Here is an 18,725-nt window from a genome sequence, read left to right as displayed (position 1 = left end):
CCCCCAACTGAGCCTGGTTTCTCCCAAGGTTTTTTTCTCCATTCTGTCGCTGATGGAGTTTCGGTTCCTTGCCGCTGTCGCCTCTGGCTTGCTTAGTTTGGGTCACTTCATCTACAGTGATATCGTTGACTTGATTGCAAATAAATGCACAGACACTATTTAAACTGAACAGAGATGACATAACTGAATTCAATGATGAACTGCCTTTAACTGTCATTTTGCATTATTGACACTGTTTTCCTAATGAATGTTGCTCAGTTGCTTTGATGCAATGTATTTTGTTTAAAGCGCTATATAAATAAAGTTGACTTGACTTGACTTGACTATGGTGACCCATACTCAGAATTCATGCTCTGCATTTATCCCATGCAAAGTACACACACACAGCAGTGAACACACACAAACCGTGAACACACACCCGGAGCAGTGGGCAGCCATTTATTGCTGAGGCGCCCAAACCTTTTTGGATTTTATAACATTAAGTTAATAATGTGTTTTAATGTCACCGCTGCATCTGCCTTAATATTCTATGAGTTTCCATGTTGTTCCCATTGGAACATTAACCATTATTTTACTACGAAAAAACAAAACAAAACATGGTTCTTGTAGTAACAGTAATTACAAATTAACCAATAATAATTTAATCTGAAGCATTCAGATAATATTTTTGTGGTAATAAAAACACACCTAAGTGAACAAAAACCTTTTAAAATGCTATAAAATGCATTATAAAAAACAATGAGGCAATAATGATTGGTTAATTAATAAATATTGAATAACACTGTTAAAAAGCATAATGTAATACAAAATAAACTAATTATGTACATAAAATAGGATATTATTACAAATGTCTACAAAGGGCGCTAAAAGGCCTGATAATTGCGGTTTTAACACTTATAGGATGATCAAATCCTTGTTTAATATTGACCAAAACATTTAAATCAAATATCCACTATATCTTTAATTTGTGGCCATATTTTTGTGATAGAAAAGCTAGCCTCTATAATTTCTTTAACAAAAACATGAACATCACAACCCTTGGTTTTATTTAAGTTAAATTGTCTTTTGTGTCATTTCTGAATGCTCGACACTATAAAATCAATCAGACAACTGTATATCTACAATTGTAATTATTAAAAAATAAAATTTAATTTACAATTTAGTTGTTTACTTTTATGTTTTATTAAAGTTATATTCTGACCCCTATAGTAGGTGTTTTTTATTTTTATTAACTTCCATAATAATTTTGGGAGGGGGCACAACAATACATTTCTGCTTAGGGCACCCATTTGGCCAGCAGCAGCCCTGAAAACAATATTCATATAAACTATATCTATATACAATACAATTCAATCTTTATTCAAGCTACAAGTTAATCAGCAATTAGAACAATCCCAGGATTTCTCTTTTTCTTTGATTTACATCAATGACAAGACTTCAGTAGGTTACACTTTAAAATCAGTACTGTCTCTTTAAAACCTGATGTATATGACGCGGCTCCAATTTTTTCCAACTCTGAGCTGTCTGAAGTGGCTCTGAATACAGCCGAACATATACTTTAATTCACTGCACCGTGTAGGCGGCGTAACCCCAGGTATGTGTCGCCTCATTCTCAGGTTATGAGAAGGTTATCACCTTTCCCAAATGAAGCAGCAAAATCTTCTCAAGTAAAGTTATTAGAACAATGTCTAGGGACAAGTGGGCCATCTATGCCATCTATTCTGACATTATCAGCCCATTTGTATCCTATTGTTTGATTTGCTTTTGTCACTTATGACAGAACAGCTAATCATTGTCTTCTGAAAATATTATTTTGTCTGCTTAGTTCAGAAACTCTTAAAAAAAAACTGGCTGTTGTTTTCACTTCATTGCATTGTTATAATTGGTAAAAATTTAACTCGGCAAATGTCAAATGACACTGTTACATATACTTAATATGCTAATGTTTACTCATATTTGGCGCTTGACCAGTGTTAATTTTAGGCCCTGCCTGCATACATACATTAGATAATAAATTCAACTCCAAAACTGTATTACCTTATATAGCTAAGAAGAGAGAGAGAGAAAATATTTAATATGGATGAATGTCTAAATTTAATCATCTGGGGGACAATGTGTCTTATGTATAAATTCAAAAAGCCTCACGCTGTAAAAGCATTTTATTGGTATCACCCACGCGACGTGGACACTTGACTACGTCAATACTTATGTACTGTAGAGTGGAAACTGATTGTCTCAAAAATACTTTTTGAATCGTGATATCTTATTGCACACCAATGTTCTGAAATGCAACTTTTTGAGGTCTGCTTATCTTACCAACATAACACAGACCACAAGGCAATGCAATGCAATGTCAATGGGGAAGTCATGGCCTAATGGTTAGAGAGTTGGACTCGCAATCGAAAGGTTGTGAGTTTGAGTCTCGGGCAGGAATTGTTGGTGGGGGGAGTGCATGTACAGTGCTCTCTCCACCCTCAATACCACGACTTAGGTGCCCTTGAGCAAGGCACCGAACCCCCAACTGCTCCCCAGACACCGCAGCGTAAATGGCTGCCCACTGCTCTGGGTGTGTGTTCACACTGTGTGTGTGTGTTCACTGCTCTGTGTGTGTGCACTTCGGATGGGTTAAATGCAGAGCAAGAATTTGGGTCACCATACTTGGCTGAATGTCACGTCACTTCACTAAATAACATTGGCAGTCTTTCACAAAATAGTACCTTGAGTTTTACAAATTTTTGCCATGTGAGGATATGTAAAAGTAAATATTTTGTATGTGAAATTGCACTGTTGACAGTTTCCACATCTATTATTCCCATTAGTATTTTGTTCAAAAAATTAGGAGCAGATTTCAAATCAGCTCTAACCATAATATTTCAGAGGTAGAACAACACAATGCAATGCACAAGATAAAATCCAGGAATATGTGCAACAATGGGTGTTTTATCAAAAATAAGGGTGTACATTAAATGTGTTGAAAAAATTATAATCTCAGTATTTAAGGTAACAATGAGTTTTTACTGTGGATCCTGTATCATTAATATAGTAAATCTAAACTGTTAGTTTTAAATATTATGTAAAAACACATAACCTACTGTTTAACTTTAAAGTAATGCAGTTACTATAAGGCAAGGCAAGTTTATTTATATAGCACATTTCATACACAATGGTAATTCAAAGTGCTTTACATAAAAGAAAGTAAAATAATCATGAAGAAAAATAATAACAAAAATAAAAGAAGCCATTTTAAAATTTTTAAAATGATTAAAACATTTACTAAATAATTTAAAACAGTTAGAAAATTATTTTAAATTAAAAAAACAGTGCTCATTCAATAAATCCACAGCTAAACAGATGAGTTTTGAGTCTAGATTTATATGTGACTAGTGTTTTAGCACTTCTTTTTAGCACATAAGGTGGCACTTAACCTGTTAACTGTCACCCGTCCACCCTGTGGGACGCCTACATTTACTTCACTATATTACAAATAAATCTAATCTAATCTTGACAAACTATATATCGTTGGAAAGGTCTAAGACTCCCAAATATATATTTTACCAATACTTTTTGTTAAAAATTATGTAGGAAAAGTAATCGATTAATGTATAACAAGAGTGCACCCTCAAAAATCTAAATTATAACTGGAGGTTTGACCTTTGTTTAAAAAAAAGACTTCTTTGTTGCCTTTTTCTCTATCACATTTTAGAAATCATCACAAATGATATATTGACTGAAAACTTAAAATCTCAAAATTCATCCTTTAAAACCCATTTTAAAATCAGACATTGCATTACCATGAAAATGGTACATCAATATCATGTTACAAAATGTTTTCGTTCATGAATTATACAAATTTAAGTTTGGATCGTGCACTACAAAGTCAATGTTCCAAAATGTGAGTGACAGTTAAAGGGGGGTGAAATGCTCGTTTTCACTCAATATCATGTTAATCTTGAGTACCTATAGAGTATTACTGCATCCTTCATAACTCCAAAAAGTATTTAGTTTTATTATATTCATAAGAGAAAGATAGTCTGTACCGATTTTTCCCGGAAAAACACGAGCGCCTGGAGGCGTGACGTGTGGGCGGAGCTAAAGAATCACGAGCGCCAGTTGCGTTGAGAGCGTTTGGAAGCTGTGACAGCTGTGAAGGCTGAAACTGAACGAGAGCAGCAGCAGCAACGACTCGCTCCGAGCGGGGCTCGAACCCGGGTCTCCGATGGGAGGCGGACGCACTAACAAGGAGGCAGAGATATTTTAAGCAGTTTTACTCACCGCCTGTGGTTCCAACACACAATCGTGACCCTTTTTTGTTGGGATTGCATCATCCTTAAGAAATAAACGATACGCAAATCCGTCATCAAACTGGGCTTTGTTTGTAAAACAAGCATTTTAGAAATGCAGGGAACAAACACAAACACTTGCACAACTCCGTTGATGCTCTGTAAAAATAAACTCCATCCACTGGTCCCTTAATGCTGTTTTTTCTTCGGTAATCTGTGCAGGGTTGTCTTGCCCTGGCAACCAAAAACACACTCCTTTTGTGACATTTCGCGATGCTCTCGCTCTGATCAGTGATTAGCTGTGTCCAAATTCAGGGTCTGCATCCCCCTTAGGATCCTTCCTACCCGGTTGAAGGAGGATGGGTCCTCCGACGACCGCAAAAACTGGAAGTCGGTGTTTGTGAATTTGGACAGCCTACCCTTCTTTCAGTTCCCTCCCTTACCCGTTGCTCATATCCTGTCGCCTAGCAACCATGACAGCGCTAAGCAAGATGCGGGTGAAGAGCTCATCGTTCTCTCCCTGGAGCTTTATAAACACTTCTGTCTGCTCTTTCGTCCTTAGAAGCATTAAAAACAGCATCAATCACTAACAAATAAGCTGTGTGTAAGGGGATATTCACACAGGCAGTAAGGAAGAAGCTAGTTTACGAAAGTAATTTTTTTTTTTTTACATATAAGTTACATGTACAAATGTAAAAAAAAAATGCTCAACGCTAAAACAAAATGCCTAACTATAGAAAAACACTGAAATATATATTTTTGAAAAGCCAGTTTTTAAAAAACATCGAAAATAATACTCCTCCCCCACTCCGCTACCGCTCGCTTCGTCCTGCCGAAAAGAATTATGCGAAAAGGATCCATCACACCCATCCTTCCAATTCGGGGAAAAGGAGGACGCATTTGTGGGCCGCATTTGAAGGATCCTACGAATTTGGACAGCCTTCGTCGCGGCGCTGTGACGTAACATCCTTCAAATGAGTCCTCCGAAGGATGTAGACCCTGAATTTGGACACAGCCATTGTCTGTGCACAGCCTCTCATTGCTCTGCTATACGGGAGCGTGCGCTCTTCCGGCAAACGTGGCCTCAGGACCCATATAAGGAAATTCCACTCCATCTAACGTCACACAGAGCCATACTCGAAAAAAACTTTCCGAAACTTGTGACAAACCGGAAGGAGTATTTTTGGAACAGAAATACTCCTTTAAACGTACAACTTAATTTTTGAAACTTTGTCCATGTTTAGCATGGGAATCCAACTCTTTAACAGTGTAAAAAACTCAGTATGCATGAAATAGCATTTCACCCCCCCTTTAAGGGGTTAAGAGATATTGCACAAGGGTGTATTTCTTTTAATTTTATACAGTATATAATTAATCAATCACTAAGTATTCATACTGTGTAAGGCTGTATGATACATGACTTTGTTAAAATATATATATATATTTATTATAATTAATTTGTCTTATTAAATTTTTTACAAGTATTTTATTCGGTTTGAATATTAATGTTTTCTCTGAGCAGATTCTCAGAAGTGTTTTCTAAGAGCAGATTTCTTAGAACCAGAAACCATGATGAAATCAAAAAGTGTGATGGTTGGTAGAACCGTCGTCTCTGTTGATCACTATGTGGGTGGAGTTATGTGTCTCTCGTGTGCACTGATGTTTCATGTGGGCGTCACCGTTAATCAGAGGTGTCAAGTAACGAAGTACAAATACTTCGTTACTGTACTTAAGTAGAAATTTGGGGTATCTATACTTTACTTGAGTAATTATTTTTCAGCCGACTTTTTACTTCTACTCCTTACATTTTCACGCAAGTATCTGTACTTTCTACTCCTTACATTTTAAAAATAGCTTCGTTACTGGTATTTCATTTCGCCTTGTTTTCATTCCGGCTTGTCATCCGGTATCCGATCGCCTCAGAGTCAGTCGGCTTAAATTTCATATGAAACCGGCGTCAGACCGGTCTCCTCCCCGTCTTTCAGCGCGCTCTTCAATCCGCAGACCGCGGCGGAGCAGCACGAGCTCAAACAGAGACAGAGGACATAAGGTGTGTGTTTATCAATAGATTGTTAGAATCTGTATCAGTGAAGTTATTTGTCATAAATACAGTTTACAAAAGGTCGCGAAGAAGCTGTCGCTTTCTCATCTACTGTAAAGTTTTCGCTTGTCACAGCCGTTTCCTCCAGTGAAAATCTAGCCCTTAACACATATGACCGAACAAATACTTTAATTACACTTATTTAAATATACTTATACTAAATATTAATTTAATCATACGTACTTTATACATACACTAACTACTGTACAAAAGTCTTAGGCACGTTAGTATTTTCACTTAAAAGAATGGTGTTCGGCTATTTATATATTTTGCTGTAGTGTGTCGGTAGAAAATATCAGTTTACATTTCCAAACATTCATTTTGCCGTTGTCAAACTGCTTGTGCATTCAAAATCGCACTAGATTATTATTAAAATTAATGGCAAACTGATATTTACTATGGACACACTAAAGCAAAAGATTTAAATAACTGGCTTAAAACCCTTTTTTGGGGTGAAAATACTAATGTGCCTAAGACTTTTGCACATTACTGTACTTTACAAATGACATTGTTGCTACTTTATAAAGAATGAGCATACAGTCATTCACAGAACTGATTTAAGACAGTGACAGACAGCACTCATCTTAACTAAATATCAGAGTGAGTGACAGATATACAGTAGAATTATGTGTGGTTTTATATTAAATAATGACCCAGATTTTGTGAAATACATTTATTAGCCTTAGATTAAGGGAAGCACAACTTGGGAAGTGAGAGCATCCAAGGTGAAAGCTATGGATTTATTTAAAATATTTGGAATGTTCTTTTAAGTTATCCATAGTTTTTTTTTTTTTAGGTTCTTTTTTTTAAGTATAGGTTCAGGCACCATTTAGGCGCCTGTACTGTTTTAAAAGTATCGAAAAGGCACTGGACCCTATTTAAAAGTTATTATTTCTCACTGGCTCATTTACCAAATGGGTGCTTTATCTTCGTTCTCCACAAATAAAGCTACTGTTGGTAGTTCGGTAGTGAGACGTTTTAATAAATTATCGTTTGCGATTGACAATGTTGTGATATCTAGGCTATACCAACTTTGTAACTTAACATAGCATACGTATGTACCGAATACAGGAAGCTGTCAATCAAGAAGGTATCGGGATTATGAGTTAATTTTCCTTTTTAGTTATTGATTAATTACTTGGATTAATCATTAATTTTGACAGCACTATAATGCTTATTGTAAATAGACAACGTTACAAGAGTAATTGTTACTAAGCCTGCACCAATGTTCTTGTCCATTGCCCTCGCAGATTCCTGCAGCTAAGCTTGGATGTACATTTACATTCCATTAAAGGTTATTGATGACATGCCTCTAAAGTTTGACTTTTTGCACCATAACAATACTTATTGGCAACTAGTAATCATATCTCTAGTCCTTTAATGTATTTGCATTGTACTAAAATGCGTTCATTTTCAATGGGCATATATGTTGCTGAAACATGTAGCCTAGTGCATCCCAAATTTTTCAACATGAACATTTAATATAACATTATATTCATTATGGCCTTTAGAAAAATGTTTTTTTTAGGAGGTGGGGTAGTGCACAATAGGCCCCTGTGGTGCGGCCTAAGCTTTTGTTCTTAATGGCATTTGTTCCCTTACATTACTTTTACTTTTATACTTTAAGTAGTTTTTTAAACCAGTACTTTTACACTTTTACTTGAGTAAAAAGCGTGAGTTGATACTTCAACTTCTACAAAAGTCTTTTTAAGACCTAGTATCTATACTTCTACTTGAGTAATGAAAGCCAATACTTTTGACACCACTGCCGTTAATTGTTCCATCAGCGACAGCTGCCACTCATTACCTGCTCCCTATTTATTTCCCTGTCTTTCGTCTTGTGTTTGTCAGATCATTGTTTGAAGCTTCTTGTGTTTGTGCCTAGTTTATCGCCCTTGTTCTTCCTGTTTATTCGCAATGTTGGATCGCTTCACTCCTGGACCCCATTTACTCACCTCTTCACTGGATCGCCCATCTCAGTTCCTGCGTCACACTCTCCTGCTGTCTGATTCCAGCTATACTCCCTGGCTGCCAGTGTTTTTACCTCTCTCTATCCAGTTTTCCTGTCTGTTTCTCTCTGACCGTCTGTACTACTACCCATTAAATCATACTTCTACTTGCATTTGCTTCCTCGCCTATTTCCATCATTACAAAAAGAGAAGAGAGAAAAAGAAAATTAATGGATAATTCTTAGGAAAGTAGTTGCAGATGATTTAGTTAAATGCAACTACAAATGTTTCAAGAAAAATTAAGCACACTTCTTTAAAAGTAGATATACACACTATAAAAATTTGGCCTTGTGTTTGAAAATAATTTTCATATATAATAATTATTTTTATTTAATTGAAAAGTCACATTAAAGATGAAAAATATCTGCCATTGTTTAAAGCTTGTACCACATGTATCCAGTAATTTTACATTCATTGTTTAATGAGACCTATTTTGCTGAAACCACTGGCATCTACTGTATATACACTACCGTTCAGATGTTTGTGATCCGTAAGGGGTCCCAATACCTGTGTACTTACAGCGTAACTAGATGTGTACATAGTAAGTAACCACAGTGTAAGTACACAATAGTACATATTATCTACAGCTCGAATGTTTGTGTAACTACACACATGTAACAACTGAATGGTATGTGTAAGTACAAATGTGTAACAGGACACTGGTAACAAAACCTTTTGGTAATGAAAGTACAAATGTGTAAAAGGGCTAACAGCACTTTTTGGTAAAGAAAGTGTTACACTTTATATCAGATTTATCAGTTAATTACTCTGATGTTACACAGCGGCTAGTAAGTTAGGCTTTACATATGAATTGTGGTTGGTGTCAAGAATGTTACACTTTCTATTTAGTGGACTGTCCTGTGGACTTACCATGTTAGTACACAGGTATTTCAGTGGTGCACCAAATCTAAGTCGAGATCCAACTTCCTCCAACTTTACATATCGTCGCTGCCCGATGAAACTCACGTATGTCCAAAACGGTTACTTTTCAGGAAGTGAAAAAAACACCGTATTTCAAAAGCAGTTGAATGTAGCGTTGTCATACTTGGTACTTCATCTTTACATGTAACCATATTCTTGCCAGTGTAATGATAGAATCCACATTTGGCCAAAATTGAGTTTAAATGGACATACGTGCATATTTTACAGTAAGGGTGGTCGATACGCGTTCTTCCGATCATTAATTAGAATGGCCAAGTCGCGTTTCATATTGACATAGGAATACGCTCAGTTTATTAAATAGCCTATACGCTTAGTTTATTTAATATTAATTATAAATTTATTAAATGTCTCTTGCAAACTATGAAGGGACAATGAATCAATACACTGACATGGTAATGCTAGACAGATACTTTGTTTGCACAGTCCTACCGCAATTTTGTCACTCCTAGACGTACGTCTGGCGTCAGGGGGGAAACGTGTACCTCGATGAAGGAATGTCATTGTTTCGCCAGGCTATGTTTATTTGGCAATGTATTGCAGAAAAGAAAAGTGAAAATGAAGATGCAGTTCCAGTAAACTCCAGTTACCCTTTCATGTTTATTCTTCAGGTGATTCAAGCAATAAAAACTAATCAGACTCAATACTGACATTACAGGTGGAATTATATAATAGCAACAGGCCTTAAAGGGATAGTTCACCCAAAAATGAAAATTCTCTCAGAATTTACTCACCCTCAAGTTGTTTCAAACCTGTATGAATTTCTTTTTTCTGCTGAACACAAAATAACTTTTGAAAAATGTCTGTAACCAAACAGTTGATGGACCCCACTAACTTCCATAGTAGGAAAAAAAAAAATCTATGGAAGTCAATGGGGTCCGTCAACTGTTTGGTTACAGACATTTTTCAAAATTTCTTTTCTTTTCTGAAAAAAGAAATTCATACAGGTTTGAAACAACTTGAGGGTGAGTAAATGACGACAGAATTGTCATTTTATGGTGAACTATCCCTTTAATGCAAGATTTGAATCATGTCTTTCTGATCAGAATTGGCTGATAGGAATTCCAAAAATTTCAACAGATAAGACAAAGTCATTTTAAAACATGCAAATAAACAATTACATGACAATACACAATAAATAGAACATTTAATTAATAAATTAACCAGTAAGTCAGGACAGCCCATTCATCCACGTAGTAAAATTGCATCACTCATGGTCAAGTGCATTGTAAAATGGATGAAAGTCCTTGGGTAAAACATGTTTCAGTTCTTGAAGGTGCTTGAACTTCAGGGCTTTAATTTTTGGGGCGGATGTATAGAGTGGGGCCACGATGACACACGTCTTCCTCAGGGATGGGGATGTGAAGGGTTGCCAGTTGTCAGAGTGTAGTAATTTAAACTCCATACTGCCATCCACATTGTATCTAATAGATAGATCAAAGAAAAGAAGGGGGAGGGGTGTCGGGGGACATAGGTCACAGAGATAAGAGGGAACCAAAAGCATGTTTCGATTTATGAAACCAAATATTTTAATATGATATGGCTAATGTTTCATGTATTTGTGAAAAAGTGTGTAACAAAAAAAAACAAAAAAAAAAACACCTGACTGCTCGAAGGTCATGCACCGTAGGATCTCCAACTTTGCTACCAGGTCGGATTGACTTACAGATGTTGACTTTGCTGAAGTCTTGGAAAAAGCTGTAACCAACATACTTCACCTCGTATGGTTTTGGACTGGAACGAGCTCCTCGGATAACTGCAGCATACTCAGCTGGAACATGTATGTCACGGTTTCTCAACTTCCTCTCAATCACACTGTGCACAGAGTCACATTCCATTTGTGTGTGACCTCTTTCAAGGTACTTCTGTGTCACACGTTTCTTTTTCTCAGTAGCAAACTTTAAGAGGGCATTGCTCAGGACCAGATTTCTGTTTTGATAGCCACACCCATCACTCCAAAGGATGAATTCATTGTAAGTGGGGTGTGCTTCAAGGTAATCCACAATGCAGGAGGCGAATTCGTTGGCAGAGACCCCAGCTTCACCCTCATGCCAAAGGTAATTTTTTGCTTCATGTGATGCCATATTGTAGATGGTAAAATTATGGACACCAAGCTTCATTTTGTAGTACAGGGCAGACGCTTGAAGCTTTGGGCACAGGAGAAGGCCCTGCAGATCCATGCATGCAACCAAGGTGGTGTTGTTTGCAAGTTGTTTGTCCTTTACCTTTTCTGCTCGTGCATCGTCCTTTTTAACACAGTGTTCCTCCCACACGGCAGCCTCGATGTTCCCGGCTTTGAAGGCACAGCAAGTGTCACACTGATCTTTCTTCGGATGGAACAGAGAAAGATTTAAATCGTTGAAGGTGTTAGTGAATACTTGCCGTGACAGAGGCTGGATACTGTGGTCTGCACATGATTGCTTATACTGTGTGTGGAGATGACTGATGGACTTGAAGAAAGGCTCCAGGTACATCTTTGATGAGGAGGACCTGCAGTAGTGCGATGGAACTTTTGGCAAATCCAGAAGGAAGGTCTTTAGGAAGTCCTGCTCCTCTGTCCTTACAGTCACTCTCGTCATCTTCTCAGGACTTTCCCCTCTTCGCCCAACCCATTTTAAAAAAGTCCACTGCTTGATGCCAAGTGTAGACAGGAACATCCTTTGACAAACTCTGAGCCTTTTACCATCTACACATAAACAACAAGAGAGAGATGCTGACCTCCGAGATTGAACCGCTTCTGTTCGGCGCCGCTTGACATCACTCACCTCCACCGATGTTTTCACATACATTCTCCTCTCTTTCCATTCCAATTTCCCCCAAAAATATTTGAAAATTTCCTCCCTCTTCCCTTCATCAATTTCGGAGCAGTGTAGTTTGCTTGATTTCTTGCAGGACACAGATTGGCACCGGCCGCCCATTTTTCTTTCTTCTTTGATGACAAATTCTTTTTTTTTCCGTCCAAGATAAAATTGGCCCCTCATTCTTTTCCTTTTCTGGATGTTACCCTTCCAAGTGTCTGGGTTGGTCCTCTTCTTTGACCTTCCCCGATTATCAATGGCACCTTCATATGATTAAAAGAAAAATAAAATAAAAATGATGTTCTACAAATGCACATTTCTCTTACATGGTTTCCTAGCATGTGGAGATGTGTGTGTGTGTGTGTGTGTCAGTGTGTAGGCATGCATTTAAGTTTGGCATTGCTGTTTGTGTGTGTGTGTGTGTGTGTGTGTGTGTGTGTGCGCATGCGGCTGAGCCCACTAGTAGCTGACAGAAATGTTAAAATAATGACAATAAGTTACTCACCTTCATTGACAAGTGTGTAATCCGGCTCATTTTCTGGATCGTGTTCAAGTGGGTCTTAGAATAATAAAGAGGAGCACATTTAGTACAACGAATGCACTGTTCACATCATTCAGATATAAGATTGCATTTATTTTGACTGGTAATCGATTAAATATGCTAGATTTGTAATTAGTAATGGGGTTTAGTCTTTAAGTCCTACTCAAAACTAATGTGAGGTGGAGGCTGTAGTATAGTCAAATCTGATAAGAAGAAGAAAAAAGAAGAATAATACTTACTCTCACTGGCAGCTATTTCGGAATGATTTTCTTTATCACTTTCCAGAGAATCTAACAACAATAAAGATAAAATGCATTTAGCACACTGAATAGCCTACAATGTTTGAATAATTCAGAACTGAGCTTGCATCAGTAGCTTTGACCAGCACAGTAACTATACATTTTGAATTCTTTGTGATTAAAGGGATAGTTCGCCCAAAAATGATATTTAAGCCATGATTTACTCACCCTCAAACCGTTCGAGATGCAGCTTTTTTCAGACGAACACATTTTCAGTTATTTTAGAAAATGTCTTAGATCTTTCAGTGGTTATAATGTGAAGCAATGGGGTCCGGATGCTTCAAGTCCGAAAATGTGCCTGCATCCTTCACAAAAATAATCCATCCTGCTCCAGGGGGATAAACGAAGGCCTTCTGAGGGTAATCTGTGCGGTTTTGTCATAAAAATATACATATTTAAAACTTTATAAACGAAAATAACTGGCTTCCGGCAGTGGTCTGCGCGCATTCATGGAGATGGATGGTGGCGTATAACGTAGGACGTAGCCCAGTTATTTTCGTTTATAAAGTTTTAAATATGTATATTTTTACGACAAAACCGCAAAGATTACCCTCAGAAGGCCTTTGTTTATCCCCCTGGAGCCAGATGGATTACTTTTGTGAAGGATGCATGCACATGTTGGGACTTCAACGATGTGGACCCCATAACTTGACATTATAACCACTGAAAGACTGAAGACATTTTCTAAAATAACTGAAAGTGTGTTTGTCTGAAAAAAAAAGATTGACATAATGCATCTTCGAACGGCGGCTGAGTAAATCATGGCTTAAATATCATTTTTGGGTGAACTATCCCTTTAAAATGTTTTAATTTAGCCACATACAATTTGATGGGTTAGTACTTGGAAATGCAACAGCAGTTTTTTGGATCAAGGGAACCAAAATAAGATGTGTGACAGGCTTTCATCTTAATGTGCAACACACCAATAGGCTTTAGGTTGCTGTATAGGTAGCTGCTACTGGAAGAAAATCATTTAGGCCTAAATTACCTACCCTCATTGGCAGCTGTCTGAGAACTGTCACTTTCAAGTGAATCTAAGAATGACAGAGAGAAAAACTAGTTAACATTTCAGTAGGGCTCCTCCGATCACGATCAGCCGATCGTTATGCGCATCTCGTCAGTAAAGCTGGTTCTCTAATCAGTGGTAAATTCCCTCAGGTGCGTGATTTCACATAGAGCAGCTGTTAACTGAGAAGATGCGCAAATCCACTTCATTTCGAGCGTTTATTTTCGCATCTTCTCAGTTAACAGCTGCTCTATGTGAAATCACGCACCTGAGGGAATTTACCGCTGATTAGAGAACCAGCTTTACTGACGAGATGCGCATAACGATCGGTCCGATCGTTATCGGAGCAGCCCTACATTTCAGTAATGAATACAATGTAGACTTAATTGTTTGGCTGACTCAATTCTATTTTCCTACAAACCTTCCTCCTCATTGTTGACCCTCGCAATCGCCTCAATAACAGCCCTATCATAGTTGACGTTCATCAATTCACACAGCTCCTTTACAGAGACAGACATCCTGAAGGAAGGGAGAAAAACAGATCAGAAAAAAATATAGCGCTATGCCCAGTCAACATTGTTTCACTTCACTTCGGAAATCCGTGCGTTAACATCTTCACAATAAAAACGTAGCAAGATAACTCTAGTACTGGACATTTTCAGCCTCTGGCAAGCGGTGATAGCAGTATGAGTGAGGCATGTTCTAGTCACTGACAATCATGACAGTAGCATTACAGGCTATAATTTGATCAGTTTGACTAAGAAAAAAAAAGTTTGAATCTTATCAATGAGACCGAGTTTATTTACATACTAGCAAGCAAACTAATCTGTGAAGAACTAGATTAGAACTAACTTAAACTGTGGAGAGCTTCAATATCGTACTTTCGTCAGCCAGGTTCACAAAAATAAAAATAAAAAAAATATTCGGTGACAATTAATTCGTCTAGACCATTTACCGATAAATAATAGTTGTGAATATATAATAAACTTGAGAACAGTTGTCAAAAACAAACGTTTGCTGATACTTTACCTCACAGTGTTAATCGGCTATCCAGTGCTGACTGAGCTTGAAACTTCACGAGACCAGCGAGATGCTTCCACAGGGCGGGAGATACGCGGGGTGATTGACAGCTTTGACACCAAATGGATATACGTGAAAATCAGATGACATGATTTCACAACTTTTCATTGGCCATTTAGATATGTGAAGCATGCTGTATACGGAAATGAACCTGGACATTCAATCCGTCGAAAAATCTCAAAATCGGCAAAATGGACATACGTGGTTTTCATCGGACAGCGACGATATCCTATTCCCACCCGCAAACCTACCCATCTCCACCCCCTGGATCCCATTCCCACCTCTAAATCTACCCATCTCCACCCCCTGGATCCCATTCCCACCTCTAAATCTACCCATCTCCACCCCCTGGATCCCATTCCCACCTCTAAATCTACCCATCTCCACCCCCTGGATCCCATTCCCACCTCTAAATCTACCCATCTCCACCCCTTGGATCCCATTCCCATCTCCAAACCTAACCATTTCCACCCCCTGGATCCAATTTCCACCTTTAAATCTACCCGTCTCCACCCCCTGGATCAAATGGTTCCAATTACTATCATAGATATTGTTGTTACAAAAAGTAGTAATTCTTGTTACACAAGTACATTTAAAACGTAGCTGCTGACAGCAATTAACAGGCCGAGCACTACAGAGGCAAAATGAGAAAACAAGTAGGTAAGCATCAGACCAACTGTAGAAATTAGTAATTAAAGACATTTGAGATGATTTTAAGCAAAATGGCTGAAAAATCATAAATAGTCGTGTAAATTATGACATAACTGACATTGATATTCTTGGCATGTCTAGGCCAGTCTCTTGACAATAGGCAAAACTAATAAAAAATATTTTAACATTTTTGAAATTTCATTATAGTGACACTGCCCGAAACGCTATGAGTACCTTCAGGGTATCGAGCTAAAGACAACAGAGCAGCATGATTAATTGTTGAAAGATTGCAATCTTGATTCAGACACCCACACAGTTTAGTTTCTAAATGACAATTATTCGTGTCTATTCAACTTTGGTCAAGTGATACCAGAGCATTCAAATCTATGTAAATATTAACAATACCACAACTGAGGTGCCTTTGAGCAAGGCAATGAACCCCCAACTGCTCCCCGGGTGCTGCAGCAAAAATGGCTGACCACTGCTCCGGATGAGTGTTCAAGAAAAAATTGTGATTTTTCATTTATTCATAATCATGCAGATCTGGAAGACACATATACGTTTGTAAAATGTAGCATTTTATGAGATAATACAAACTAAACCAACAGCCTTAACTTACCTTCACAGCAAACATCTCAACAGATTTTACTTCATCCCAATTATAAGCAATATAAACAGCTTGCATGATTAATATTTGCTCTTTACCTTTGTTAGATCAAATTTATGAATTAAATTGCTACAACCTTGTGTGGGAACGGCAGGGGCAGAAACACTCTTACAGACTCTGACTGGGGGCTGGGGGGAGGGATTGGGATTATATATGTGTCATTGAAACTTCTGATATATGTTCTTCACAGTAGAGTTTAAAAGCCAAGTCTGAGTTTGAAACAACAACAACAACAATTATTTCTATAAAAAATGAAAACCATACAAGGTTTAAACTTCTCAAGAAGTCTGTGTTTTAAGCTGATATGCCAGTCATGGAAAAATGTTTGCACGGTGTAAAAACAAGCAAGAACATGTGGTTAGGCTATGTGACCATTGTGTCTGAGAGGGAAGCCACTTATGAAAGCTTAACTGTGGGAACTTGAAGACAGGAAGTCACAGACTGAAATAGAAAACAAGCCAATGTAGCTTTGTTTTATATTATTAAAATATTTTTACATAATATCTTTAAGAAGTCTTTAGTGATGAAATACTTTACAAATATAGTGTGAAGGTGCATTTTGAAATATTTTTACTAATAATCTTGAAATGAAAGCCATTTCAGTTCTACTTTCTAAATATGAATGATCACATGTAGTAAACGACAACAATAGTCTATACAGTCACTGTAAATTACACTGAAAGCATTGATTATTGCCACAAACTCAACTGACTGACTTCTCTGCTGTATAATTTTACAAGAATCTCTCGAGACCTTAGAACTGAACATGAATTATGAGCTTCTAGAACTCTTGATTGAAACGGAGTGTGAACTCCTAAATGAACTCTTTACACAAACTGAACAGAAATAAAAACAGTATAACCAAAATAAAATATATATTTTATTAGTCTTAATAATCCACACAAACACACTGAACCATTTGTTGCACTTTCTGTTTCTTGATCTGTCAAGGTGATAAGAAGTTAACCCACATAATTATCAGTTATCAGGTTAACCCACATAATTATCAGTCTCTCCAAAAAGGATTCCACATTCTGTGGTGCATTTGTTTGCAAAGCTCTTTCATCTATGCTTTTTTAGTTTCAGTGTCTTTTCACAGCAGCAACAATAGGTTCTTCTTGTAAAGGAAGAGCACAGCAAGTGCACAGTTGCTGACTTGTTTCAGCTACATGGACTCCATTGACACCATTAAGGGCTTCTTGTTTAGTGTAGAACTAAGAGAGAGTATTGCAGGGGCAGATATTTTTAACTGCTTGATTCAATCCATAATGGGCAAGATTTTTCAGTGGGAAAACTGTGTGGTCCTATGCATGAACGAAGAGACTGCAATGACAGGCAAGATAAGTAGTCTTGTTGCTTGAGTGAGCAAGGTTGCCATCAGCTACATTAACCTACTGTTGTGTGTGTGTGTGTGTGTGTGTGTATATATATATATATATATATATATATATATATATATATATATATATATATGAAGAGTTCACATGCAAAAGCCTCTAAATGCCATCTGAAATTTTCATCTAAAATTAGGATTTTTATCAGGCTCCTATATATATGTTCAGTTATTTCACTTTAATAGCCTGGAAAAGGACCTGCACATTGCCATTAAAGTAAAATGACTCAACCTTAGCATAGGAGCTTGATAAAAATCCTAATTTTAGATGAAAATTTGAGATGGCATTTAGAGGCTTTTGCATCTGAACTCTTCATATATATATATATATATATATATATATATATATTAGAGAGAGACCCTTTCCATCATGTTGACGCGTGTATTTTAGCTCATACTGGCATTTATTTATTTACTGCCACACTTTAATGGGTAAATTAGTTTATTAAATGGAGAAATTCAACACAGACACACGTGTTTTAGGCTTTTATTTAGTGCATATCCCATTGAAACTTACAGGGCCCGAGACATGACATTGGAGGGGAAAAAGATTCATTTATTACCTAATTTCAGTGAAATCATATCTAAGTTTTACCCTTAACTCCTGTCTTGAAACTTCTTGCAACTTATTCCAGCGGTTCCCCCAAATTGAGTTTTTTAAGGCGACCATTATTTTAGAACGTTTCCCTTACTGTTACCATGGATGCATCAGGCTTCTCAGATGGATCACTTTTAATTTGTTTTTCCTTTTTTATTTCAAATATTCACAAACTTATATACCATGTAATGAACAAACTGATATTCCGAGTCATGAATATGTGTAAATGAGTTTTGGGCGATACCACATTTTTTCCATGCGATACGATACTGATACTTTTTGTTACAATTTTAACGGTTCCGAGACTAATTTGTATCTCTATTGTATTTGTCTAATTATGCTTCAAGTCATGAAATACATTAA

At 37.1% G+C, this 18,725-nt stretch overlaps 1 protein-coding gene and 1 long non-coding RNA gene across 2 annotated transcripts; both read right to left on the bottom strand.

The window, feature by feature from the left end:
- Nucleotides 1-10,262: 10,262 nt before the first annotated feature.
- LOC127971922 (uncharacterized) lies at nucleotides 10,263-12,310 on the bottom strand. Its single transcript, XM_052575249.1, has 2 exons — nucleotides 10,932-12,310; nucleotides 10,263-10,753 (listed from the first exon to the last, which is right to left on the bottom strand). The coding sequence occupies exons 1-2, from the start codon at nucleotides 12,308-12,310 to the stop codon at nucleotides 10,537-10,539; spliced, it is 1,596 nt and encodes a 531-aa protein (XP_052431209.1). The 3' UTR covers nucleotides 10,263-10,536.
- A 598-nt stretch (nucleotides 12,311-12,908) lies between these two features.
- LOC127971927 (uncharacterized) lies at nucleotides 12,909-14,542 on the bottom strand. The gene is made up of 3 exons (XR_008156970.1): nucleotides 14,395-14,542; nucleotides 13,960-14,001; nucleotides 12,909-12,958 (listed from the first exon to the last, which is right to left on the bottom strand). It is a non-coding gene; the product is annotated as an uncharacterized LOC127971927 (long non-coding RNA).
- Nucleotides 14,543-18,725: the final 4,183 nt, after the last annotated feature.

The sequence above is a fragment of the Carassius gibelio genome, chromosome A4, assembly GCF_023724105.1.
Source record: "Carassius gibelio isolate Cgi1373 ecotype wild population from Czech Republic chromosome A4, carGib1.2-hapl.c, whole genome shotgun sequence".
In the NCBI taxonomy this organism is placed as follows: domain Eukaryota; kingdom Metazoa; phylum Chordata; class Actinopteri; order Cypriniformes; family Cyprinidae; genus Carassius; species Carassius gibelio.
The sequence above is the reverse complement of the archived record's forward strand: the minus strand, read 5'-3'. Positions and strand labels throughout refer to the sequence as shown.